The 27,791-nt window shown below is 38.8% G+C and overlaps 1 protein-coding gene and 1 long non-coding RNA gene across 3 annotated transcripts in view; one reads left to right on the forward strand and one right to left on the reverse strand.

Moving 5' to 3' along the window:
• Positions 1-27,791, forward strand: part of mspo (M-spondin) — a 164,973-nt gene that overhangs the window by 95,172 nt on the left and 42,010 nt on the right. For both annotated transcript variants that reach the window (XM_067354435.1, XM_067354436.1), the window contains 2 exons: positions 26,637-26,950; positions 27,532-27,711. In XM_067354435.1, coding sequence (XP_067210536.1) covers positions 26,637-26,950; positions 27,532-27,711 — 494 coding nt within the window. The remainder of the gene's footprint in view (positions 1-26,636; positions 26,951-27,531; positions 27,712-27,791) is intronic.
• LOC136999759 (uncharacterized) overlaps positions 1-27,791 on the reverse strand; it is a 125,364-nt gene that overhangs the window by 34,180 nt on the left and 63,393 nt on the right. The window contains exon 6 of the long non-coding RNA XR_010890077.1: positions 3,858-4,083. This is a non-coding gene — a long non-coding RNA (uncharacterized lncRNA). The remainder of the gene's footprint in view (positions 1-3,857; positions 4,084-27,791) is intronic.

Consider the following 27,791-nt stretch of genomic DNA (forward strand, 5'->3'; position numbering starts at 1 on the left):
ACTGTGAACCTTAAATTTGCATAATTTAAATTCACACGTTTACATACGAATGTTTGCTGAATGTTTGCTGGGAACGCCCAGGTCGTAAAGTGAGCCGAAACAATGCCACTGAGCACCATAATCCCGTCCTTAATTAATTCGTCAGGTCATGCGTTGCACTCCCTGATGTATCGTTGACCCATCCCTATCGACATGGTCGGAAATATTTCGCAATTACATTAACATTTACATCGCGTCGCGCCCCCAATTTTTTCCATCCAATATTCTCAATTTGTTTCTTAAAACTTTAATTTGTCAAGAAAATGTTATCGCAAGATGTTACAAGCATGCATGATATACAAATTTGTTTTTGATACTTTCATATTCCACTTTTCAGCTTCATTTTTTGCCAGATCGTCTAAATATAAAATAGAAACTCAATATATTTTCATTCTTTGTGTATGTTACGTGTTTTGCTACAATACGATGTTTCTCTGAGTGTGACATGAATAAATCCCCGTCGGTACGAATAACTTTCGTTGTATCAGACTTGCTATGGTCTATTCATTTGCATGTGCTGTAGCCGCACATAAAACAACTGTATAAAACAATGTTATTTACGATAGCCAGAAATATCAATACAATATGGACCAACTACGGAGAACATCCATTAAATATACACACACGGAATATACAAACCGAGCATGCCGCAAATACTCGAATCGAAAGCAGCTACAGTGGCGATGCAGTTTACTCCAGGAAAATTCAGCAAATGTGTGCGCGACGTATGTTTACTATATATTGCATGCGGTTAATACCGCGACTCTCTCCGTTTCTGACGCATCTCCATTTTGCTTAATGTTTCTCTTCAGTAGCGAAACTAACACTCCAGAAATTGTGAAGAAACCAAGCAAAAAGAAAATAAATAGAGGAAAAACAGAGAGATCAAAAAACGGAGAAAATAAAAGAAGGAAGAAAATAATAATAACTAAATATAGAATAAAAGAAAAACTGTACAAAGAAAGAAAATAAAAATACGATATTATGTTATATCAATTAGAATTGGATTTTTTAAATTGAATTAATATTGAATTTTTAAAATAAAATTGTAGTAGATCAGCGCTAACAGCATAATATAACTTTGTGAGATAAAAATTAAATTAATTAAAATCAAATTTGCCTAAAATAAACGTTACAAAGGACTCCTAAAATAGAATCTCTCTGTGAATAAAGACTTTTGAAACTTCAATCACATCACTGTCCACGTTTCATAAAGATATCCTTCAGTTACGTCCGAATCCTGAATAATATTTCAAAAGCGCAGGTTATCCAACCGTAGGTTCAAAACCACGCGTTCTTTCAGGCAGCGATCAAAAGAGAGACGGAAAAAAATAGATGAAAAAAGAGAAAGCTTCAAAATAGTAGACAGGACAATCAAAGACGCAGTTACGTATGATGCATCAAGAGAACGCACCGGAAGAAAAAGAGGGAGATTTGAGGCAAGGAGCTTCGCGAAGGGATGAAAGAAGTCGCAGGAAGATACACTGGTGGTAGATACACAGGCAAGAATTGTAGGAATACGACCGAATGACAAGAGAAGGGCGGGTGAAAAAGGGCGGGAAAGAGACGAAGTGGTGGATCGAGCGAAGAATGAAGACCGAAGGCCGCGAGTTTGTGAGGGAAGATCTAGCGGCGGAAAGTCGAGGAAGGAAACGAGGGGCGCGCACCCTCTCTCCTTTCTTTTGCCCTGCGTTTCTTTCCTGCCTTCGTGCGCCTTCGCTGAGGAAACTCCCCGAAAAAGTACAAGGGACTCGCTCCCGCTCGGCAAACTCGATTTTTTTTCTCCCCGATCGGGTAGAACAAAAGGACAAGCGACCGTGCGGCGGTCTGTATCGAGCTTGTTCAAGCTCAGCTTTCCCCTCTCTTCGGAACTCTGATGAATCCTCCGGGGAAGTGATTACGATAATGCGTCCCGTTGATATTTTTGTGCGGGGGAGAAGAGTGGACGCGGGCGCAAAATATTCCGCAAGTTTTCCACGAGTACAGTGTATATGTATTAAATTCTAATCTTGATCAATATATAACCACGACAAGATTAATTGTGATATCTAATTCATCCATTACGACAATCTCTATATTTTTATAAAGAGATAACATGTTTTTACTCTTTCCGCTTTTTTTACAGCAAGTTGTTGAATAAGAAGAACGTCCACATTGCTATAATGTTTGCATCACCGTTGAACAACATTCTTACATTAAAGCATTTTCGCGCATCGATAAAATCCGCCTTCGATTCTACGCTTCTGCATCACATTTGCGGTGCGATATTTTTGCAGTCACGAGGTCCCTTTATTATTTCCTGCTGGGCGCAGTCTGTCTTTTGCAGAGACTGACCGGAAGGGATTCCTTCCTGCTCGATAAGCTCGATTTTTTCCACCGCGAACAACGGAAGGACAAACGATCGCATATAAGCCCCTCAGTCGTCGGACTCGCTTACTCACCGATTCATCTCTCCCTGTCAGCCCTGTCTATCGATCGATATTACTATCGCGCTCTCTTCTCCGAGCTTCTTTCTCCGCCACGGAAGATTCCCATAGGAGAATTGGGTCGTTTCGGGCGAGGCAAAGGCGGCTCGTTATCCCAAAAGTCTTCCGAAGACTGCGTAACGGGTAGCTCCTTCACTCAACGGAAACCTTTAGAGCGCTTCCTGTCAGTAATATTTAACAATTTCGACCTATCATCGGGGTTTTATGAAGACTCCAGCTTTCGCGTCACGATAATTCTCTCCCTTTATGATTTCAATGATTATCCGATTTTTCTACGCGTCAAGGAAAGTTTGGTACGATTATGGTTATCAAATCTTCCAGTGAACAAGAAATACGAAGTTTTTCTCCACTTAAAATTCATAGAAGACATGTTTGTAAAATTATAATCTTTTCTCTAAAGCAAAAATAATTAATTTCTATTTTATAAATAAAATCTCAGAGCAAACAGCATAGCGTGTTAAAAAAATTTAATTTGTAAGTCATAAATTAAAAAAATTTTTTTAGCATAATGATATATTCCGACATATTCTTTATTCATATTTTTGAAGCATAACACCTTCGTATATTATAAAAACTCCGAATACCCTGCGATTTTATGACATATATTAGTGCACATTTCACGCAGGCACATTATATCAGATTTTTTTAGAGAAAATAACGCGCGGGATCTCGCATAGATCCCAGGAATATGGTCACTGTTATAACACGCGTTATGCTGTGGAACGAAAATCCTTATCTCCGCGATAGCCCTGCTTTTCAGTAGCGTCCGTGAATGGCGTCACACATATGCAAAAAACATAAAGAGAGTTTTATATTTACACGAATTTTGTATCTGCTACCGCGGACATAGTGTCGGGGATAAAAGCTACCTAAAAAATGAAAAAAAAACCGTCTTTATTTCATTAACGCCTGTCGCATCACTCCCACGGGCTAAGCCAAACACGATATTAAAAGGAACGGATGTAGGAAACAAAACCATATGACAAAATGGCAACTGTAAATAACTTTTACAATCACAAGAAGAGATTGTCGTTTCTTTCATTGTAAATTTTAAAAAATTAATGTTTAACAATTTTATATCAGCAATTAAAACTTGACAAAAAGTCATTACTTTAATGTAAAAAAAATTTTAAATACAAAATTCTCGTCATTTTATTAAAAAGAATGTAAATATCATCCTTCTCAATCGCGTTACTCGCGTTCATTAAATAATAAATTAAAACGAATACTCGAGTATCAAATCAGCAGTAAAACGATAATTATTTAACTCCACATATTAATTTAATCTCTTCACTATCACTAAAAATGCATTTTTTATGATAAATTACTCACCGTATCGTTGTTCTGCAGTCGCTCGATGTCTCCTAAGCCTCCTTTTCCTCTCAGCGGTCCTTCAAGGCACTCACACGCGTTCGCGGCGCACGCATTGCTCGCGCGCGTACCCGATTGCGAAAATCGCGCGACACTTTAAACGGCACTCCCGGCATCAACGCGCATTTTGTTATATTACGACGGAACGAATATATTTCGTGGGACCGATCACGCGCACAAAGTTTATCTGTAAAATATAAATACATTTACATTACAATGAACAAATATTATAATTATATTAATCTAGCTTCTAATTTCCAAATTTATGTGTGAGTATGAAGGAATAATCGTAGAGAGAATGAATTTCAAAATCTCATAACCGTACAGCAATTATTCCATTATTAATACAGAATAGAATATATGTACAATTAAAATATAATCAAATATCGCATACACAGTATTATTGTCTAATATTAAACGCAAGTAAACTAATATTTGGCTATCCAAAGTAATTGAAATATAGCCGTTGAAAAACGAAAAGAACATAATCTAAATAACTGGAAACAAGTTTATTAAAATTTTAGTATTCAAAAATTTTATATTCTTATTTCTAATTATGTGGACGTTTCGACATAACTGTTTAACTATATACGATTCGTAAAACAGTGATAGAGAGATGATCCTCGCATTCTCAAAGCAAAGAGATGACCTTCTCTAAATGCTGCATTACAGTTATGGTGAGTATGCAGCATGTAGCAAACAGACGAGTATCTCGAGCGGGAAATCATTTGGCAAATAGCCTCGAAGGGCGCTTTCAGCGGTAACAGAGGTGCTTTTGAGGCGAGTAATGTACAGCCGGTATGTGCAAATGGTCAAGCATTACCCATTCTCTCTTTGTTCACGGCGAGAGTCGCGCGAAAGACACGGAGATTATCGTCGTGTCGAAAATGAGGCACATAATCGAACTGACAATGAAATATTTAATACCGCGTACCGATATTTATCATTTTCCTAATATATTGGTAAAAGTTCACAAATAATATTAAAAATTTTTGATTCCATCAACATTGTCGCAAATTTCGAAATCATCTTACAAATATTTTATCAAAATTAAGTATATTAATATTAGATTAATTATAATTATATAAAAGACCTAATTTATATGTATATCAAACTCTATGCAGTGATATCTTTTATGGAAATATCATTGCGGGAAAGACATTCAGATTATTTTTGTTTAACAAAATTATCTATATGAGTTAGGAGGTTAATCTTTTTAATTAACATCAAAGATACGAATCGCAAACTCAATTGCAAGTGAATCCAAGTGCTTGATGTCGAGTTGGTCGCCAACGGGTCGTCGGCGCCACGTATTTCATCTCATTACTCAATTCGTAATTGTCGACGCAAACGGACGATATTCATCGCAAGGATCAAAGGGCGCCCGATAGCGCCGAGCGGCGGAGCGAGACGTCGGCAAACAGAATACGTAACTGTTGATTTTCGCGAGAGAAGAGCGAATGATGAATATGAGTCGGCTCCCTTACCCACCCGGCTCTTAGCTTATGAAATAAGTGAAGCCGAATACGAGCTGCAACGCTACGTACGAATAAGCACATCAAAGGATAATTGGCCAGACAAGTTTATGCGGCCGACAGTTTCGCTCAGAGAGAGGCTATGATTTTTCCCTAAACGATATATCCTCCCTTTTTCCGCATATTCAGTCGAAAAACAAGCATTGCTCATCAAAGAACGGATAATTCAATATTATCACGATCTAATGGACCATTTGCGCACGCGTCTGAAACTATTACAGCGAAATTGTTACAGCATGGCTTTAGAAAATTTACGAAATTCTATCGTGCCTTTATTGATACTTAAATGATTGGAAATATGTGTTATTCGATTAGAATAAAAATAAATAAATTAATTTATGAGAAGGCAATCTATATAAATATGTTTATACAGTTATGAGTGTGTATTTTTTCGTCCGAAAAAATTATTACGATTATCTCTAAAGTTTATAAAAATTAGATATAAATGGTAGAGGTGTTGTTAAAATTGACTTGGAAAAACACATACAATTAGCGCGTTACTAAAAGTCCGTAAAATTTGGTTCGCGCAAAGAGGATTTCGTGGCTCAAAAAGTGCGAGATCTACTAAACCAGAATTTCAAAGGGCGGCTTTTAGGACGGCTTTACGCGATGCAAGTGCTACATCATTTTGGTACAAGTGCTCCCACAATTATATGAGCCGAGGGTCCGACGTGAGACGTAACGCATTTTATTTGAACGAATAATACGAGCGGGGGTAATCGGTCGTCTTAATTGGCCGCCGAGTGGGATCGGCGAAGAAGCTGGAGGATTTCTTTCTCCTGAGAAGAAGAGACGGCGAAACGAGCAGTCGTTTTCCCTTCGCTAAAGTAGCCGTCGTTTCCGCGATCGTTAAGCTCTGGCCAGCTTAAAGTTTCCCACGGGGATAAGACGATATCACGACGCGCGTACGTACGTTCTGTCGCTCCTCTATTTTTCGCAGTCACTGTTTACGTAGCGCCCGAAAACAGGACAAATCGCTGCGTTTTCGAAAAATACGATATGGCAAACCTGATCTGTCGCGGCACGCCGTTTCTTTCTTTCGAAAAACGCAAGAAAAGTTGACGTCTTGTATACGTTAGATATATATTAAAAAATTATAAATACACAAAAATTTCTGTGATGTAAATTAATGACGAATTATAACAATTTAGTGCAATAATTATTATTTAATTTAAAAAATTAAACATTTATTTTTAAATGTAATATAATACAAGCAATCGAGACATCAAAATCGTGGAGAGTTATGTAAGATAAATGAGACGCGCGCGAGGGAAGCAACGAAAGAGGTTGTTGTTGCCGAAGCAGAGCGGGTTACTCACCTCTTCGGCGTTAATTTCGTCGCTGCGTCGCTGATGCGATACGGCGAAAACGGATGCCAGAGGCATGACGACGTTCACGGAAAACAGTATGCCGGGATACGTGGTAAACTCCCCTCTCTCACGCAATTCTTCGTCTTCGTCTCTTCCTCGAGAGATTAGGTCAAACTATAAATACAAGGCGCCAACCTGACCGATCCGAACCGAAGTGACTGCTGGACCGAAACATCGTCGTTCTCTGTCTTGCGTGATTTCGCGAGAACATCCTCATGAATGAAGCGGAACAAGCACAGCAATGTTCGTTTCTAGTTCGAATTTTTTCCAACAACCATCTCCAATAGAAAAAAAATTACGAATAACACGCTTGGAATGCTTGGAGCGGAAATCCGTGAATAATGTTTAGATGCACATTTACACGCATCAAATATTTGGATCAATATAGACAGAATTTTTTCAATTTTATCTATTGGTATATATATCAATTGAAAAATTACAAAATTTTTTACCATAAGATTTCTAAAATAATCCTCAGACTGTATGATAAAATCATATTCATAATATTTCGTGATCGTAAACGCCCTAAATATTGCGCCTTAAATATTTATAGAGAATTGACATTGAATTCCATTGCCAGCAATTTCTAAATATTTCTTATATCATAATTTGATAATTGTGTGACAAGAATTTAAAAATTTCTTTAGAATTTTATGCAAATTTATTCATAATTGTTATGTATATATATGTTAAAACAATTTACGAGAAGCATTACAGTGTATAGTCTAAATACCTCTGTCGAGCTGGTCCCCCATCTTGCACAAATAAAAAAACCAATAGCGCAAAATTATAAGCTATTTATGAGCTTTCATATTCCGCAAATTAAAATTTTTGAGCTCGTCATGTTGCTGAGCATGAATTTAATGTTTTTCGTGGAGGGGCTGAGTCGATATCGATCATCAATTAAGGGTTGTTTGAGGACTAAGGGGGTGAGTTTAAAAATCGAAACTATGTCAGTTCAAAAGCTCATAAATAGCTCTTAATTCTATCGCAAAGATTGATCCAATATTTTTATTTTTAAGCGGTGGGGAGGGGCTAAGTCGATATCGACTCAGCCCCCTCACAAAAAACATTAAATTCATGCTCAGCGTGACGAGCTCAAAAATTTTAATTTGCGGAATATAAAAGCTCATAAATAGCTTATAATTTTGCACTATTTTTTTATTTGTGCAATATGGGGGGGGAGGGGCAGCTCGATAGGAGTCTAAATTTTCCTGGCTTGAAAATTTTTAGAAATTTTGACAAATACCTCTAAGAATTAAGACATAAAATTAATAATTTTTCATGTAATAAACTGTTGCATCTATTTGACTAATTTTTCATTAAATTCAGTATTCTGAAAATGATTGCAAGGATGCTTGCTAGCTAGAGAAATGCTTTTCATAGTTCATATCGCAACCATGATATAGTAGGTTCTGCAGGTGGTCTGGACTACATAACATGAACAAAAGGTGTCAAGTTTAGACATTCCGGCATGCAGGCTCGAGGTAGTCATAAAAGTGGTAAATAAACAACGATGCCGGCCATATTTTATCGCAAACTACCGCCTGGTCCGTCGGTTTCGCAACAAAAAATAAAAAAAAAATCTTTTGCGCAGCCCATTTTAACCTGTTGAAATGTATCTGTACCCATTATACTGCACGCACAATGGTTTGTAACTCCGCTTAATTCAGTGAAATTTACTTCATCGTGCATTTAAAACGAACTACGTGCAGTGTAGACAAAATTATTGCTATCTATGGAATGATATGTACGTAACCGCTCTCTTTTTCTCTTTCTCTCTTTCTCTGCCCCTCCACTGACCGTTGTTATTCAGTTCGAAAAACACGGTGCGTTTTTTAGAGTGTGTATCTGCACGTATAATCTATTTAAAACGGCAAGATAATAAAATAACATAAACACGTTATTCTGTTTAAATCATTACATAACGTTTTGATCAGAGATAAAATGAGATTTAAAAGGATTGTTTTTATTTTATATTGTTCGCTGAAATAGAATTAAAAGAAAATAAAGTTAATATAAAAATTAGATAAGTTGTAAATTTTTTATACTCAAAATTGAGTTTGCTCGCACACTGAATCGTCCAATTTTATTATGTTTGCGTTGCATACACCAGTGAAACGAGATTATAAAATAAAATCACCAGTGCGTAATTTCTACGATCCATTTCGAATGTCTAAGGCCTTACAAATCACGGACCGGATTCTTGCATCAAAGTCCTTGATTGGTCACGATATGACTAAGTGGTAAACGAAGCTTAGTTGGCAAATAGTTTCGCGTTAATCAGTTATAGCAAGGAATTCGCTGGAAGCTTATCGCGATTTCGTCGTCAAAGTCCTTCCCCTGCGAGCGCAGACACGTGAGTTACTTAAGGAATTAGCCATTCGGCACGAGGAGTGTCTCAACGGATTTAATATCATCCGTCTTCGTATACGCGTCGGGGACATCGCTCGGGTGACGAGTTACTTAATGATTTATTAGTTTATCCGTCCCGACGGGAAGAAACTCCGCGCGCATCATCGTATTTTACTGTCGCGACACTTACGCGAGCATGTACACCTCATACATAGTAGATTTCAATTTCTTAATTAATTAGTAATTATCTGTCTTCGCATGTATTGTATATATAATCATTATTATTTTTTACATTGTACAGACACGTACAAAAATTGTTGAGACAACCTGTATGTGTAAATTTTCTTTTGTTACAGTTAAAATTTTTCATATTTATTATTTTAATAATTATTAACGACTATCAATTTTATAAATATGAAAAAAAATATCTGCTGTCGTTAGTGCCTGATATTAATTGAACGCATTGAACTTTATATATTTTTGCCGGATTAACATAGTCCCGCCCCTTCGATTTGTGCAATTCATGCAAGTTCGTGAAGTGAATGTTCAGATGTTCGGAACAGTTCTCACGCTAGTCCACAAACGCTACTCTGACTAACAACTTTGACTAGGTATGTCATGACTGCAGAAGTAATTTTCCACGACTACGAACTGTATAATGAGAATTTGGGTACCACATATAACTTGTCAAGAATAACTCGCTAGTGGACAAGGGAGCTTTATTTGGAACGTTATTTGAAAACTAAATGCCTCATTCAGAAGTTAAATGCTTGGAAAAATCGTTCAGCCGTGTATATTGTAGTACAACGAATTTTCTATCATCTATCATCATACGAAAAGAATTCATCTTTCTGTTTCAAAAAACTTTTGGCTAAAGTAAGTTCATTAATTGATGCTTTGTGATACAAAATCGAATTTTTATGAATAAGAAAGTGAACATTATATATCACTTTTACTTTCAACATCGTGATTAATATTGTATAACAGTTTTAAGTTGTGGCAACTTTTAATCCATTCGAATTCACGTGTGTAGACGAGTGCATTGTGAAAAACAGAATGCAAGAAGTGTTATTACGTTTCTTATCGCGGGAGTACACTTGACCCCGCGAAGCTCGCGTTTGTGGTTTCGTGACTCTGTAAGAAAGCCTGACAAATTGCAGTGGCGCCTTAAAATCCAGTCGCCACAGATTTTGCCGCAGCGCCTAAAGCCACCTACTTTTGCGCGGCACTGCATCGCTCTGAGCATCATCCTCTCCTGCCTGCCTCGAGTCTCTTAACGCGCACTTAAGCGGCATGCATGCTGAAGTACCAACAACGCTCGAACGGTACCGAGAATAAAATGGAAAAGAAGAATGGCATTTGCCGAAGCGCCATATTTATACCGTCTGACGCACAACTCGATTCTCAACTCATTACTGCTGTGAAATAAAAGCCTCTCCCGAGCGCACTTTCAAGAGAGACCCGGCATTTTACTGTTAGTGGCGGAAATAAATTTTCCAGCCGCAGCATCCAACCAGAAAATTTCAGCAGAACGTTAAAATGCCAGATTATAGTTTATTTTAACGTTATATAAACGTGTACTTCTCGATTATACGAATGATATGAATATAGCGTAATGAAATTCAAACATTCGACGGGGGAAGATCACAAAATATCGTATACTGATAATTATTTAACAAATCAGTTAAACTACAAATTTGAAAATTTGTTTCGACGCAGTTCGGATGCAATTATAAACTACTATATTATTCGTGTAAAGCTGCGCAAAATTGAAAATACAGAAAATTTAACCGGATTGTATTATATATTTGCCGCGCGGCAAATCAATTGAAATAAATATTTCCGATGTTCCTCATCAAATTAATATTGATAAAGCACAGAGTATGCGAGTATCTACTTTAGTTCATCAGATATAAGCAGGACACCTTTATCCATATGAACTACCGCAGGGCGGCGAAGTAACAAAGCGTCCTAATCCTCCCACGCTGCTTACTCGATGTTTGACTTTTAGCTTGAAAAGCCGCACTAACGAAGTCCTCGCGACTTCTAAACTGAGTCACAGTCTGAAGGATCCCCGTAGATGAGAAACCTTCACCGCAGCCTCATAGTTCTCTCGACGAAACAAACGAACTGTGCACGAACGCTCACTAATTCAGCGACATCCGTTGCATTGGTATAAGAAAAACTTGGAAAATTATTCTTTCGGACTCGAAAAATATTATATAAATGTAACGCGTTGAAAATATAAAAAAATTAATGTCGAGTATGCATGTTTTTTTCAACAAAAATGTTACTTTAAAGTAAATAATACAAATGACTCAAAAACAGCGTTATACTTATAAATTGTAATTATTATTTCAAAATTACTTTTTAGAGATTGTCGTTTAATAAATTTCAAGTTATTTAACAGTATTAATATCATGTTTATTCGTTATACTTATAAATTGTAATTATTACTTCAAAATTACTTTTTAGAGATTGTTGTTAAATAAATTTCAAATTATTTAACAGTATTGATATCATGTTTATTCAGAAAGAAAATCGGGCAAACATTCCCAATCTATTCTAAATCACTATATTTTCCATATCCATGTTTTTTTCATAGCAATTATTGCGCGTAAAAAATATCATACATTTTTCCATGCCTACAGCATCAAAAATTAAGCCCGGTGAAATATCGGCTTCTATTCAAACGAACTGCAGCAACGGCGAACTCCGCGGCTCTCTCCAGCCGAATCTATGGGACAATGCGCGACGCCGCGGGCACATTCGGATTCTCATGCTCGTATGCGCACATTGCAGATTCGTATGTGTACATAACTTAGTTAGCTACATTGGAAATTACAGCCGGTACACGATATTACACTGCGCGGCATGCATGCGAGCGAGCGAGCGAGCGAGCGAACAAGCGAGCAAACTCGCGCGCGCGCTTCCATTTATATTCACGCGCGCGCCACCCACGAATAACTCCTATTCCCACGTGGTGCGCGGATACTACCACGTGTGTTTGCTACACGGTGTGCTATATATGAATGCGCATCCGTATATGAACACCGTGTATGAACTGTGCATTAGTACGCGTGCATCGTATCTCACGAATATCGGACGACCGATCGAGAAAAATTCGCCATTTGTCGTTTCGCGTCGCGTCGAATGAGACCTAGTTTCGATTCGCCATACGCGACACTAAAAACATTCGTATGTGATACCTTGTGATATTTTTTTCTCCTTACTTCACTTTTAGAAAACTTCTGTTCCGAGATATGAATAAAAATTACCTTATCTGTTCCTATATCTAAAAAGCTTATCTTTCTGCAAAAGAAGCACAAGAGACAATATTTTTATGTTCGTTAAGAAGTATTTTCAATATATACTCGATAATGACAGATCACATTTACAAGTGATTAAATTGCACCACACACTCATTAAGGCCATAAATACAAAAAGGCAAACAACGGTAAAAAAACTGTGAGCTGAAAAAGCGCAGCTGTTTTAATTTGTAATATCTTTTGCGCCCTGACATTTGCGCTTTTGGTTCACAGCCTTTTATCTGTTGTTTTTTGTTCTTCAGGAATTATGCATTACAAAAAATTACCGATAGAATCATAAAAAATCAGGTCATAAAAAAATAACTTCTTTTTTATCCAATACCCATCGTAATAGAAAAATATTATTAAAATTAATTATAATGTAGAAGGAGCAATTATTATAAAAATCAATTCATACAATGTAAAACGCGCGGAATACGCACAGTCAGAGATTAAATGATCACAATATAGCTCTTAAAGTAATAACGAAATAAGAGAGTTGCGAGGATTCTCGTAAACAGCTCCCGTTTCTCCCATATATCTTTATAGGTCTGCAGCGCCATACAGAAGCCAAGTGTTAAAACAAGCGATTATGTTACCGGCTACGGCTTTCGCATGACCGGGTCGCGCGTTCCCGTATGCACGTACACGTACATACGTCACGTATGTATCGGTAGATGGCTAGAGTTCAGAGCAGTCCCGCTCCTTGCACCATAGCGCAGAATGGAGTTAAATGTGCCGTGCATAAGTGGGTAACGTTTCCGAGACAAGGGTGCACGCCCCGTTTCTTCATTCCCTCTGCACCGTCGCCTGACTGGCTGGCTTCCCGCTGTCTTACTCTCTCCCGTTATGCCGTGGCCTTTTCATCTTTTTCTCGCATAGCACTTTGCGCTTCCGTTCGCTCTCGCTCTTTCTCTCTCATTTCAGCGCCTTGCACCTGGCTAACGCCAGGACTCTTTAGCCGCTCCCCATCGTACGCGTCGTCTCTCGAATTGCTGCGCATCAATGTAGCGATGTACTCGTAAAGGAAACGCTTTAAGCTCATTCACGTCATTTGAACTTTGGCACTAGAAATGGGACTCAGAAGCGAGATTTTGACGGTCGTTTCGTACGTTCGTTCGTTCCGCTGCAAGTTCGTAATCGGCGCCGGCATCAGAGACTTTCGTTGTGTTACATTCGACATGCACATTTTAAAAACTTGGTCAAAAATCATAGATGAAAAAGTCTCTACAGGTTTCTTAAAAGGGAAAAAATATAAATATGTATATGAAAGTTCTCGCACAAAAATATTTGATCGTACAAATCTTCAAAAATATAAAATTTTTAAATATAAATGTGTGATTAATATAATAAGTATAATATTAAATTGTTAAAAGAGTATAAATAATTAATTTAGAGAAAACCTCAGTAAATAATAAACAACCTTAATTTTCATCAAAAAATTACAATTCTAAATAGAGAGATAGATTATAAAACACACTACTAGATTCAGAAATAGCTGCACATCACAATAAAATTTCCGCGACTATCTTGTGTGTGTGTTATGCTTGCATAATTGAATTGGATATCATGCGTCGCTGGAGGGCATACGATGCCCTATTTAAAATAATATGAGGCGTTTAAATTCCCTCGCAGAAAGCAGAATGCAGCCTGCAGATGCTCTGAATTCGACGGGTTTATGAAAGTCGTCGTTTTCAACTTTTGTGCTTTTGTTCCGCATTTCCCTCATTTTCTCGCACATTAGTCGGTTGTCACGAGCGCAGATACCACTGTGCTCTCTTTCATCGCTCGAAAACTCGCCGCGCGCGTATTTGCATAGGACGCAACGGCGAAAGGTAGATTATTGCATTCGCGCTTTAGCACGAAGACGCAAAATTATCCTCCTTTTCCATGTTCGTTGCGTTAAAAACGCGCACTGCCGCAATGCCGAGAAAAGAGTATTTCTTTTCACACACAGGACAGATTAAGCAGTTCATGCAAGAATGCACGTAAAAAACGCACGTTTTTAAATTTTTGCGCGCACACATAAAATGTATATTATGTTGAGTGCATAGATAAAAGCAAGAGTGTTCCTTTAAATTTTTACCGCTTCGTAAAATTATATTTTAACATACAATTACATATTATATATTATTTTTATATTATTTTGTACATAAATATATTTTACAACGTAAATAAAAATAAAACGTCACGAAAATATTCTCATTACTGCTTTTGCTGTTATTAATCTTCTGTGTAATTATCCCTGCAACCTGTGTAAAGTTCTTGTTGAAGAGAAAAGGCGATTTCTTTTTTCTCTTTATTAGGAGAATGTGAATCGACGTTGTTATACTAATAGTCGCTACGGGCTGTCGCAGATAATCTTTTTTCTTGTCATCATATTGCTTTAATCGACGCGTGTGCGCCGCTATTTTCCGTGCAGCAGCCAGTAACGTAAAAAGTGCCCCGTTTCGCTTGATTTATGCGACCGTGTTCGACGCGATCTACTACACGCGAATAGAATCGACAGCGATTAATGATTGATTTCCAGCAAGAACTTGCGCATTTGACGTTACTGATTGATGCATGCAACAAATCGCAGGATCACAATACCGAAATACATTCGGTGGAGTTTTGAGAAAACAGCAACCGACGAAAATGTTTCTTATAAGCCAAATAAAATTCTTACATTACGTTCGCGATAAATAGAAAAAAAGCATGTAAAATTACGGTTAAACAATTATTGGATTATTTTACATTGTAAGTGTAACACGACACAGGAAACGTTTGTGTATGCATTTTAACTGGATGTTCAATATATGTCACTTTATTTTCGCGCACTAACACGCACGAAAATAAACCCCGTTACGTGTCATATACACCGCAAATCAAATCCTGGAAAATATTTTTAATATTTTACTTTTTCTTCTCTCGCGAACGAGAACTAATTTAATTTCCAACCAGCTACGCGTGAAAAATCGTGTCACATATTAATAGAAAGCACCAAAAAAACATTTCAACTTATTTCGCATTAAAAGTTACACGATATTTCAATTGCGCGTAACGGAGTAACAAATCGTGCTTTTTTTGCACTGGCAAAATTTTGCGCGATGGACAATTCACGTATAACGTGAGAGCTATGAATCGTGTATTCGGCACCGGGCGATTCCCCGTCCATTATTATTATCATCACGACCGACGTTTTCTGTTGGTCCATGGTGTGCAATTCGTTGCAACGGGCTGTATTACCGTTAACGGCAAATTAAAACTTTTAATGAATAACCGCGGTCACGAGAATCGCGATGCGACTGCATCGCCGACTGATGAACAATCGCGGTGACCAATCAGCGTTAACGCCACGACAAAATGATCCACGGATGCGCCGGAAACGAAACGCTCGGTAAGATTAAATTGCCAGCTACGCTACACTCGTCCTGCCAAGTGTTCGTTACAAAATATTTATCCGGCGTAATTCACTCCGATCTCGACGGCCAAAACGTGCTGGGCAAGAGTAACGGCGCGATTGCGACGCGGCACGAAATGGCGGCAAAATAGGCGCACGTGTGCGAATTTCGGAACGCTATCGATAACCAATTCCAATTACTTAGACCGCGCCGTGTTCGGCGTTAACGTCGATCGTTGACGCGCGATACCGACTCTCCTCCCTCAGTTAGACCCAACTGTAGTTAACTCTAACTCAAATGACGATAGAATCCCTCTTCGAGCTGATTTAAATTTGCTTTCGGTATATCTACGTTCAGTATATTTACAATGTAACCTAAAAAAGTGAAAACGTGCAAAAAGTGTATATATTTAATTTTAATTATATTTAATTATATTGACTAAGGTAAATTATATTTAATTTTTTATATTTTTTTTTATATATCAAGCTAAATGTAAATGTAATTAAGACTTTCATTCTTTGACAAATTTGAAAATGGCTTCTCCGCGGAACATCATCTCTTCTTCTTGTTAAGTATCTTAATTAAGTTTTAAATTAGAATCTTGTCAAAGAAAAGTCCATTTAATATTGCAAGAAGAGTGAGTTACGTAAAAGTAATGTAAAAGCAGCAGTTAGTTTGACACACGTATCTCTGTGACAGTGTAATCGTTATCTCCAGCCACAAATACGTGGACGGTTAACGCCGGCAAAACTGTTTCAGTTTCGAAATTCTAATCAAATAGCAGTGCGCGGAGCGCGGAGAATCCGCGGTGTTAATGCGTGCCGTTTAAACGCTTCGCGGTGAATTGGGATACGGCACTTCTGGTGAATATATTGGTTCGTCGCTTGTTTGCGCTGTTTCAAGCGGTTACGGTGACATCCAATCGCGCGACCCCGGAAAATGATCTGTGCGCACTTTATGTCGCTCGACATAAAATCCGCCTTGATCGACAAGAGCGAGAGAAAGAGAGAAAGAGAGAGAATTACATCAACGAATAAAGCGCAGTCGCCATAATTTATTCAGCTTATTCTATCCGCGAAACAATTATCGAATGCAATTTAACGCTTAAAAATGGCGTATCTTCGCAACACGATTGGTAAACTGATAATAACGAAATGATGGTAATCACAGTCAAACAATCGTGTGGAGAGCTAAACTAGGAGTAAATATATCGATTTTTCCTTTTTTACGACATTTGAAATACAATCTATTGTGACAGTGCTTCAAATAGAATCGAAAGGTATAATGGATTTTATATTAAAATTAAATCACAAATAGTTTATAGCTCAGAAAGAATCTTACAGATTATTGCAACAATTAATTCATAATAACTAAATAATTTCTAATTTAGTTTTCTTAATTTATAATTTTTTATGTATATTGGAGAATTTATCTCTAAAATTAAAAGACTGAAAATAAAATAGTAATTTCTTTTCAAATACAGCCTTAAGATTTATTATTTCCTATAATCTCAATACTCTTAAATATTCAAACACTGCTCGTCTTAGCTCGCAGTCAATTTCCACCGAGTCCGAGAATGGATTGCGAAACAGTTAATGCGCTCAGTCGAGCAATTAATGCGCGTCATTTAGGCATTTCGCGACGCATTGTGCACAATGTTGTTCGCACGCGGACAGGCCGGCCGGTTCGTTAGAGGCCCGTTTGTTTGCCACGGCTGGTAACACACTCTCGCAGTCAACGGTGCCGCGCTGCGGCGTCGGGTTTTACGGCAATCGAGGCGTCCAGAAAAGCCCTCTCCGCACACCCTATCGCAACACGGGCGGAGAGAAGGCGGGAACGTTCATAATTTATATGGCTTTACGGGAAATTAGTTATTGTTCCCGATAAATTCGGCGCTGCAGCGGCCGTGTTACCCATAACACAACTGTTCGCGGCGCGTCGCGCGATCCCGGCTCGGAACAAATGATTATTCCATCGAGCGACAACGCAGGTCATGTAAATATTGATATTGCGAGCGCAGTTTTTTTTCCAACAACCCTACGCGTCGCGGCAGTCGATAAAAATAGGTCACGTATTTCGGCTGATATTACACCCCATCCAAGATCATTGTTTAATAAAATAAACATATCGCGATTTATGAGATCTTTGAAGAAAAATACAAATCAAAATTTAATTTTTAATCTCAATATTTTTCTGGTGATGAAACGTTCCTCGTAATTTTTTTCCGAATAAAAAGAAATTCATATTTTACGCCCTAAATATTTCTTAATTTGTTTTTCCCTCTTAATTTAATTTCCCTCTAATTGCAATTTTGAGGCTCGTGTGCTTCGAAATACTTCGTCAACTAGTCGCGCGTTATTATATGATATTCAATAGTAATGCTTGCCGGGCGTATCATTTCCCGAGAGCAAAATTGTTCGCGCGACCGCTCGTCATCGATCGTTTCGTTTGATGTACGTTAATTGCTGTTTCCGATAAATTTCGCCGGCAAACCGTTTAGGTCCCGCGTGACCCGCGCTGTAACATTCGTCTCCGCCAATCGGTGACGTGTCGTTACGCGTTCAATAATCACTCGTTTTCCGAGGAATCTAAGCGAGCGAATGCTCATTTCCTTCCTAGACGGAGCCGCTGCTCCGTAAACCCCTTTTCGTTACCCATCACTGGGGCAGTGGTGGTCGCTCTCAATTTCGGGCATTCGAAATGCCCCATTTCCGGGGCACATTACCCGCGTCATCTATTTGCCGGTTCATCGATAACGGGAAAAACGGATCGATATCGAAAGGAGAACGTATCGTGTCTTATGATAGCGCGTCCCGAGCTGCGGTGGACGAAAGTTTCAAATTCCGGTGGCTACAAATCTTTCTGCGCGTATGTCAGTTTTGTAAAAATGGAAAAATGGAAAAATATTGACGTTAGATTAAATGTGTATCGTATATCCGAATAAATCGCGACGCTCGCAATAATTGGCTGTCATGTGTGCAATTTGATATCGTGGCGCGGTGTATTCACGCAGCTACAAATACATTGCGTGTCAAAATATTAGATTGCAAAATTTGACGTAATTAAATAATTCCGCAGCAATCATAAGCCAGATTCCCGATTAATTAATGTTAATTTAATATGCTCGGCACGGTAATCTATGCGGACGGAATTAACGGCAAAACCCTGTGTATATATATATATATATATATATATATATATAAAAATTTGACTTCATAATAGAAGTATGATCCACTAAATTAACTGTGCGTGCAATGAGAAAAAAATGTTAATCGTTTATTCGATGTCAGTCTTTTCTTCCACTTGTATAAAATGTTCGCGTGTATGCGCGAAAGATGCAATTAGCGTCGCGCGATACGAAGCTGGCCGTTGCAACACGAAACAACAGTATCGTCGCGGCGGAATTGGGTTATCCACTTTGCGGGAACACGTTCCGCCCGCTCGCTCGCGTTTCATACATTCGCGAGAAGACTCTCTCTCTCTCTTGCAGGTGCAGGTGCCGAAGACACGCGCGGCGGAAGAGACGGAAGATGCAGTGCGAGGCGCAGTTGCGCGCGATGCACAGACGGCTCGCGGTTGCGCCAAGTTAAGACCGGCTTGTTAGGAAAGTTGTATCAAGTTGGATCGTGCTACCCACGAAGAGACTTCGCCCGAAAGCTTCTCCCCAACATACCGCCCCCGTCGCCCTTCCCCATCGCGCCAAAATCCTCCGTAACGTCACCTGTATTCGCCAACCTTTGCCCCCGACGATCGTGCCGAGCCGCACCTGAATCGCTCACGCGTGTGTGTGAATCAGTATGGCTGTGCGGTGTACACGAACACGAGTGTACGGTACACGAGTAGATTTACCCATATTATTACGCAGTTTGGCATCGGTGCCAGAATGGAGAGCCCCGTGGTGCTTCATTAAGTTCGCAGAGGACACGCCGATACACTCATGCTCGCGATCCACTCCGCGTGAGAGTGGCTCTAGCTTCGCACACGAGGGATCTTCTAAACTAAGGATAAGTTTGCAAGAACCATTAATCGTTGATGTAAGTGTATGTAGATTCTAAAGAAAGATCTATCATTCATTTCGCGTACTAAAATAATTCTTAGAAAAAATAAATTTCGGAATATTTGACATTAAAAATTTAGTAAAATATAAGAATAGAGGACAGCGTTAAATATATATAAAACTCAAAACGTTTGCAGTGATTAGTTCGGAATGATTTCTAGGCATCTTTTGTTGTTGTTTATTTCGACCTGACTGTGTATAAAAATACGAGATTTATCGGCCATAGAGCCACGCATAAATTTCTTTCATCACGTGCTATGTCAGCGCAGTAAAAGCTCCTTCGACTTTACCGCCATGAAACTATACGAAAACTAGGCCATCTATTCAGAACATAACACGATTTTATTGGACACAGGGCGAAAGATGCTCCAACATTTTCGTAACTTCTTCAAGCTGCACGAGAAAACGATAATACTTTAAGTCTTTGATGTTCAAATTTTGAATTTTATGCAAGGTAATTTGCTTCGCAGAGAAGTGCAAAGTTTGTCGAAATATTCCGAAAATTCTACATATATATTACATAATTGGTATAAAATATAATGATCCAGAGAGTAACATATTGTGCATAGTTCCCAGTTAATTACTATACGCTTTAAAGGGTTAACTACAGATTAGATCAGACGTAGGACAAAGCGAGATAATCTCGTTGTACGAAAGTGATTAAATATCGCGTCTCAGGAGACTCTTTGTACACACGCGTACATACTCGTCTCGGAAAATCCGCCGGCATTATTATCTATTTTGGCATCGGTGCCAAGTTGGAAAGCCTCGCAGTGCTCTATTAAATTCCTCGAAGATGGAACGATTCGTTCCTTCTATCTCTCATCTTCGTAAGCGCACAATGAATAGAGGCATGTCCACCAGAGCGTGTGGAATGTCGGATGGGTCGATAGTTAGTTCGTAGCTTTCAATCTGACAAATATACATATGTGTCGATGCATAATTTTCGGCCAATAAAGGATTTTACAACAAAACAAAAAGAAGGAATAATTACTAATAAAAAATTTTTCTTTTTTTAACAGACTGTTATGTACACGAGATGCAATTCAAAAACAACGCATATATTTCCCTGTGACGTTCGTTTGTAATTTTTTTATGCGTTAATTTCGGATTGCACCACGTGTATATAAAAAATATTTTTTAGAGAGAATATTATGAATGAAGAAAAACCATGCAAAAATACTTTATTAAAAAGTATATCCTCTATTAGTAACATTAACTTTCTACCACATGCATATTGTATTAACATAAGCTCTTATCCTATAAAATTCTAGGGAAGAAAGTAGTAGTCACGAGATTTAAAAAATACGATAGTATAGTGAAAAAGAAAAATATAGTTAACTCGGAAAAGGTCTCTGCAGTGCAAAAGGAATCGATGAGAAAGAGGTCTCTTTTCGAAGCAACAGATTTTCGAATCCTCCATACGTATGGATACTTGAGATACTTCGCACTGAATAATAGGGAGCGATATTGTGTAAGAGCCTCAGGATATTATACCATTCGCGTTATGTTACCGAGAGATGCTGAGAGAAACTATACGTTTATTTCGTATCACGTAGCATAAATATAAAAGATATAATATTCTGATTGTTAAATTATACATCTGCATAAATTCTTGTCCAGTGATATGAAAGTGCAAAAATGTAAAAATGGGAACGAGAAAATAGTAAAAGCTGTTTTACTGACAGCACTATTTCTCTTAAATTACATGCATATAAAGGAATATTCAAATGAAGTGAAAGAGCGAAGTGTGTGAGAAAGAGCATCTACCAAAAAAAGCAATTAAGTAGGTAAAATAAAAGAATATTAGTGCGAAACGCGCTACAAAGTCTTGAACGAAAAGAAAATAGAATTACACCGCAGCAATATTTTAATGAAATACTGTTACGATAATTAGCGACGTAAAGTTTAATTATACAGTCGCGTTTGGACACGTTAACATTAATTTACATATTGCAGGTAAAAAAAATGCGTTGCTAATGTAAAAAAGCAGTAATAATCTTAAACAGTAGTCAAGTTTTAGGTAGCAATAAAGTCGTTCTTTAATAATACTATTTCTTCGAACTACATATGAAAAGATATTCGGTTGAATAGATAGAGTAATACGGAGATAAGTTCGCGGAATGATAGTAATCATACAACAGAAATAAAAATCCTCGAAATATTAAAGCCTGCTGTGGAAACTGGAGCAGAGGTAATAGAAAATAATGCTCGGTCTTCATCGCGGAGAAAATATATCACGGCAGTTAAATTATGCGCCTGAGAACGATGATTCACACACGGTAGCTTAGTCAGTGCTGCGGAAACGCGAGAAGCGCCCCGCCGCCTTAAACAGACACGATAGCGGTAATAAAAGTTCACCACATCGGCGATACTATTTCCCTCTAAGCTGCCCATAAATGGATATTCAACCGAACAAAGAACGAAGTGCGGAAGCGCGCCGTCCGAAGGGGTAATAATCGTGCGGATAAAATAAAATCCTCTAGATATTAGAGTGCGGATAAAGAGGAGTGTACAGGGAACTATGCGGTATCGCGTATCCTTAAAACTCGCCCCAGATCCTTATAATTTTCACACTCCACTCGGGAGTGCTCCGTCGAGAACGAGAGTTTCGTGGATCGAATCTCGAATACAATGAACCCTTCGCGCCGCCGCTGTTCTCGGGCGCGGAAGTACCTCCGTGACCCAGCCCAGCCGCGATCACGGCTCTTCCGGGGAAGTTGAAAAGTTGTTTCAGACGCCAATTCCGGGGAAGATGAAGACGAACAAAGAACCGCCAGCGAAAGAGGCAGCACGTCTTGCTACTCGGATTTTCATCCGGTCCGGCTATAATCCCGCTCTCTCCGACTGAAGGAACTGAAAACATTTACAGTCGGCTCGAAACTCACCGCCCCCCCTCTGCCCTCCTGCCGTGCGACTATAAATCCGACTTCTATCTTCCTCTCCCGCCCCGTACCGCCGTCGACCGCAAATTTATCAATCTCGATGTCGGCGCGCACGAGACGTCCATTCTTCAGCCAACGAAATGAACGACCTCGTCTCCCCAACGCGATCGCGAGCAATTTGTCAAATCACGCTTGTTTGCCCTAAGCACTTGCCGAACTCACGGAAACGGATAAGTTTCGACGACGAACGGATTCTTCGCCACCTTCACCCTTCTCTCATCGCCGTCGGCGCGTTCTTTGGTCGTGGCACTAATTAAAGGTCGCGTATTGTCACGAGCGAGGTTTGTTCGCATTTCAATTACGGCCCGATCGATTTCGCTGAATGAAGCGCCGCGAGCCAATCTGAAGGTCCCACCCTAGCCTACATTGTTCTTATCCCCCTTGTTCATCAGGAATTCGACGGCTGCAAGACATGGGCTTTGACATAGTACATACCGACCTCGAAAATTGAATACTACGCAGCGAGCATCAGAGATGTTCGGTTAGACCCAAAGCGATTATTGCATTTCATCCAATGGCGCACATTCCTTCAAAGCACGGCCAAAAATATACGTTAAAGTTACAATTAAATATTACTAGAATACTTTTCTAAATATATTATTTATTTTTCAAGTATTTTCTTTTAATCTTTGCTAAATAAATTTTTTATTTCGTGAATTCGATAAGAAGCGATATGATATTTTCATCAGACTATGTTTTGAATTATCGTAAAAAAGCAGTATGCGACTTGCAAATTTTTTGATAAAATTATAATGATTGTTAAATGGTTAATTTCACTATACAAAAGTTTAAATTTAACGACATAAAATTTCGCGAATCGAACCACAAGCCTATTCGCGCTGTATCGTCAATTTCGTTCTAAGCAACAAGTCTTCTTATCGTTTAAATTAAATAACACAAAAGTAAGTAAAAAAGTAAAAAAGTGCTAAGTAAAAAAGAAAAAAAACAGGTAAACAGCAAAGATGCACAGTTCCGATAAATAGATCTAATTGTATTTCTTATTTATTCTGGCAAAAGAAGACTTCCGTACAAACTTATGATATTAAGGTGACAGAAATTTGCTATTTTTATAAAATATCTTTTAATAATCGGATTTATTTTAAATAATTCATCACCAAATCTATTTTCAACCGCAGAGAAAAGATCGTCTAAAAAATTCATAAAACATTTAGTTGATTACGAGAATGAAATTTATCGATTTGAATCTCAAGTCGTTTCACATTGACGTCGTATTTATTTTTCATGACATGCATCAAGAAAAATGGATGAACGTAGAAAAGTTTAATGTTAGTTCTTCGTTTATATTTCAAATTCTACCGAAAAAAAAGACGGCGCAGAATATTTTATACATATTTTCGTTCTTCTCGACTTATTTTTTTTAGTTTCCGTAATATCCGCGGAATATAGTAACGACGTTTCCGAAGATTTCTCTGAATGGTGATCATTAAAATAAAGTCACGCGAAGAACGAAGTGCCCGTTGAAAAGAGGTGACTTCACCGCCGGTAACGAGCGGAATTAATAAAACGCCACTGTTTGCGAATGTAATTTGCGGGATGGAATCAACGTCTATTTAAGTCCTGATGAAATTACCGACCGGTTAGAGACAGATGGAGCTTCAAAGGAACAGGATAATATTCATTCATAAATTCTACCTGCCCCGAGGCGAGCAAGACGGAGGAGAAGGCGCCGCAAGACAGATAGGGATCAGATTGGAGCGGCTGTAAGAGGCGGGTCGATACTAATTAATCTAATTAACGAGGTCAATTTAACCCCCAGGTCGACCCTAATGGCTTTTTCAGCTTACTTTCGTGGCAATGTAATATTTTGGCCAAGTCTGTTGAATTAGCTCGTACTGCAAAGACGGATTAACTAAGATTTAACCAAGACTGCAGAATGTACGAGGAATCCCGGAAAGAATATCTCGCTCCCATTTAAGCAACATAAATCCCATCGCCATGTAGAAGTCAAATTATTCTAACAAAATGGATATCAAGAATAAAATCACGTTAAGCGGTTATTCTTTGCAACTTTGTGAAGAATACAAATTTTTACTAAAAACTATTTTCTCCGATAAGATATATGGAATATTACTTCTTACTTAAAAATTTGTAAAAGAATGCAAAGCGTTAACAACAATAATATTCCAATTTCTCCCTTAATCAATTAATTTCTCACTTTCAGTCTTCGAGTCGCGTGACGTCGGACACGGTCGACAGAAATTTCGATTTTCCGCCAAAATTGCAGTGAAACAGCCTGTTTCGGACTTCGCGTAAAGTCTGCCAACGCACGCAGTCCATATCCCTCGCGGTTTCCACTAATTTCGTAACTAATTACGTCTCCTTCGAACTCAGCACGACCGCTGCTGCGAGCACTGCCGGCACGGGAACTATTTCGATCCCTTTGAAAGCTACATTTCGGGTTTGTTCGCGGGAATGGAATGAGAAACCGCAACGCGTAACATTTTAGCGAATAACTCGACGCATTAAAAACGCGGCCGATCGATAAGCAGTGCATTTCAGAAAGTTTACGCAAAATTTTGAAATTATATTTTTTAATTAATTTAAAATCGATTTCTTTTTACTTGATATATGATGACGATAATTAATCAAAGTAATTGTTTCTCGTCAAATGTAAAATTTTACCGTATTCGAAATACGATATCGCAAAAACTCCGTAAGATTACCGAGGGCTGCGACGCATGGCATTTAATTGCACCGTGTGTTTTGTCGATCCCTGGTTAAAATTCCGCGGATCTTGCGGTAAAAAGCGGTTCGAAGAAGAGGAGCGAATGGATGGCGGTGAAATCTGCACGCGTAGCGTACAATACCGGCTGCAATCGCGTCTAGAGCGACGTTAGTTTTTCGCAGGGACGTCTGCTTGCCGTTTATTCGTCGTCGATCGATCGTTAAATCGCGCGTGACGATGAATGCCGACCCGGGGTGAAACCGACGAGACACGGGGTGAAGCGCGTTAGAAAAGATCGTCCGAGGGATTTTTCAGGATTGCGCTGTAGACGCGCGCGTGTGCGCGCGGTGTCGCGCCGCACGCATACATATATATATAGATGCGTCGTCTGTAGGGGTGGCGCATTATTTCCGGAGTGGCGGACAACGAGTCTCGGGCGGTGCATTAATTGACTATAAATTCAGTGCCCTCCCTTTCTCTCTCTCTCGGCATTAATCCGGCTATCTCGAGAGCGGCTTCCGTCGTCCGCGGCTGCTCCCGCGACTACAAAAGCAACGCATCGCCGTTAACGAAGCGCCTTAAACGCGCGCTATTTAGCGCGCTCCACAACGAAAACAGGACGACGAAATGTTTTCCCGGATCGGAGGCTACTTGGCAAGAGTAATTGATCGTTAAATGCATTTGCATCGCAGCGCGGTTGTTGTTTCGCCGCCGGATAACGATTACGCAACGCTCTGCAACTTAATCGTTGCGTAATGTGAGAAATAACACTTGAAACGAATAAAATATTTATTTACGTTACGGCATCGACTAGCAATAACTCTGTGGGTTTCTTTTTCAATGTAATATTCATCGCACAAAAATTTCGCAGAAAATTTGCAATATTTCGAAATTGTATATATATAAATTCTAGATATTCCAATCCGCTGTATCAGCACTGTTCAATTTGTAATTATAAATTACTAGGTATATTAAGGAATTTTAATTAAGAGTATATATATTTCCATACGTGTAATATTAGAAGATAAAAATATCTATGAACTGAATATAACGTAATTATCTGGAATATTATAAATGAAGCCAATTATTATCATTTTGCAGGTCGAACGCACGACTCGGTTTACACTCTGTATAGATTGGGCGAGAGATTGTCTACGGGCGCGAGATTATACGTGGAAACCGGAAGAGCCGATGGCTTGGACACGGACGGGGACTCGCCGAACAGTCTGCATTCCTTCACAGGCCCGCCGATTCCTCAAGGCGAAGGCACGAGCATCACTCGAGCCTTCTTGGACGGCAATCACACTCTGATTAGCATTATGGCACGCATCAATCCCAGTCCCGATTGGTTCGTTGGCGTGGATTCCTTCCAACTGTGCGTCGAGGGCAATTGGGTCGATACCGTTACCGTGGAGGTAATTACGTTTGACAATAATGTGCATGCAACTCAATGTGTCAATACGACCGAAATTGCTCCTCGTGAAAGAGCAAATTAAAATGTATGCATGTATATATCAAGAATGTAATGCATATATCATACTGTATAAAGCAATATAGTTGCATTTTTTCAAGAAAACAAACATTACTACGTCAATTTGTAATTATGATTCTGATAAATCTACATCAATCTAGAATTTGTGAGACTAATTTAAAATTTTTTAAATGTGTAACGAAAAAAAAGATATTTCTATTTTATATGACACATTATGTGATATTATTTTTAATTTATAATGATATTATTTATAATATCATTATTTATAATAATTTGAAGCTTTTATTACAATCACGTAGAATTACGAGAATATCTATGTAACATGCAAATCACGTTTAAATCTACCTCGACAAGTCAGACATTCCAGCATCGCCGGCTGCGAAATATAATTTATGCATTTATCTCCGCGAATCGTTACTGCGCGCGCTGTCATTTTGCTCAAATCCGCGAATGCTCCGAAAATGCGTCCGCTTAAACCACCTTCCGCTGTTCCTTTTTCAACAGCTCGACCCACTAGATGGGGGCACGGATAACGGCTTCACATTCACGGCTGCCAACTGGCCGACGCAGCCCCAAGGAATCGCTTACAGGATCACATCCCGATATCCGGCACATCCCGCGGGAAGCTTCTATTATCCGAATCTACCTCGTCTACCGCCGATAGCTACCCTCACATTCACCAAGGTACGTATCTCATACCTTCGTGCATGTGCGACCTTTTATTTTCTTCATTAATTGATCTATTACGTGAGCCAACAGTTTAG

This window comes from Linepithema humile, chromosome 4 (assembly GCF_040581485.1).
Source record: "Linepithema humile isolate Giens D197 chromosome 4, Lhum_UNIL_v1.0, whole genome shotgun sequence".
Lineage (NCBI taxonomy): Eukaryota > Metazoa > Arthropoda > Insecta > Hymenoptera > Formicidae > Linepithema > Linepithema humile.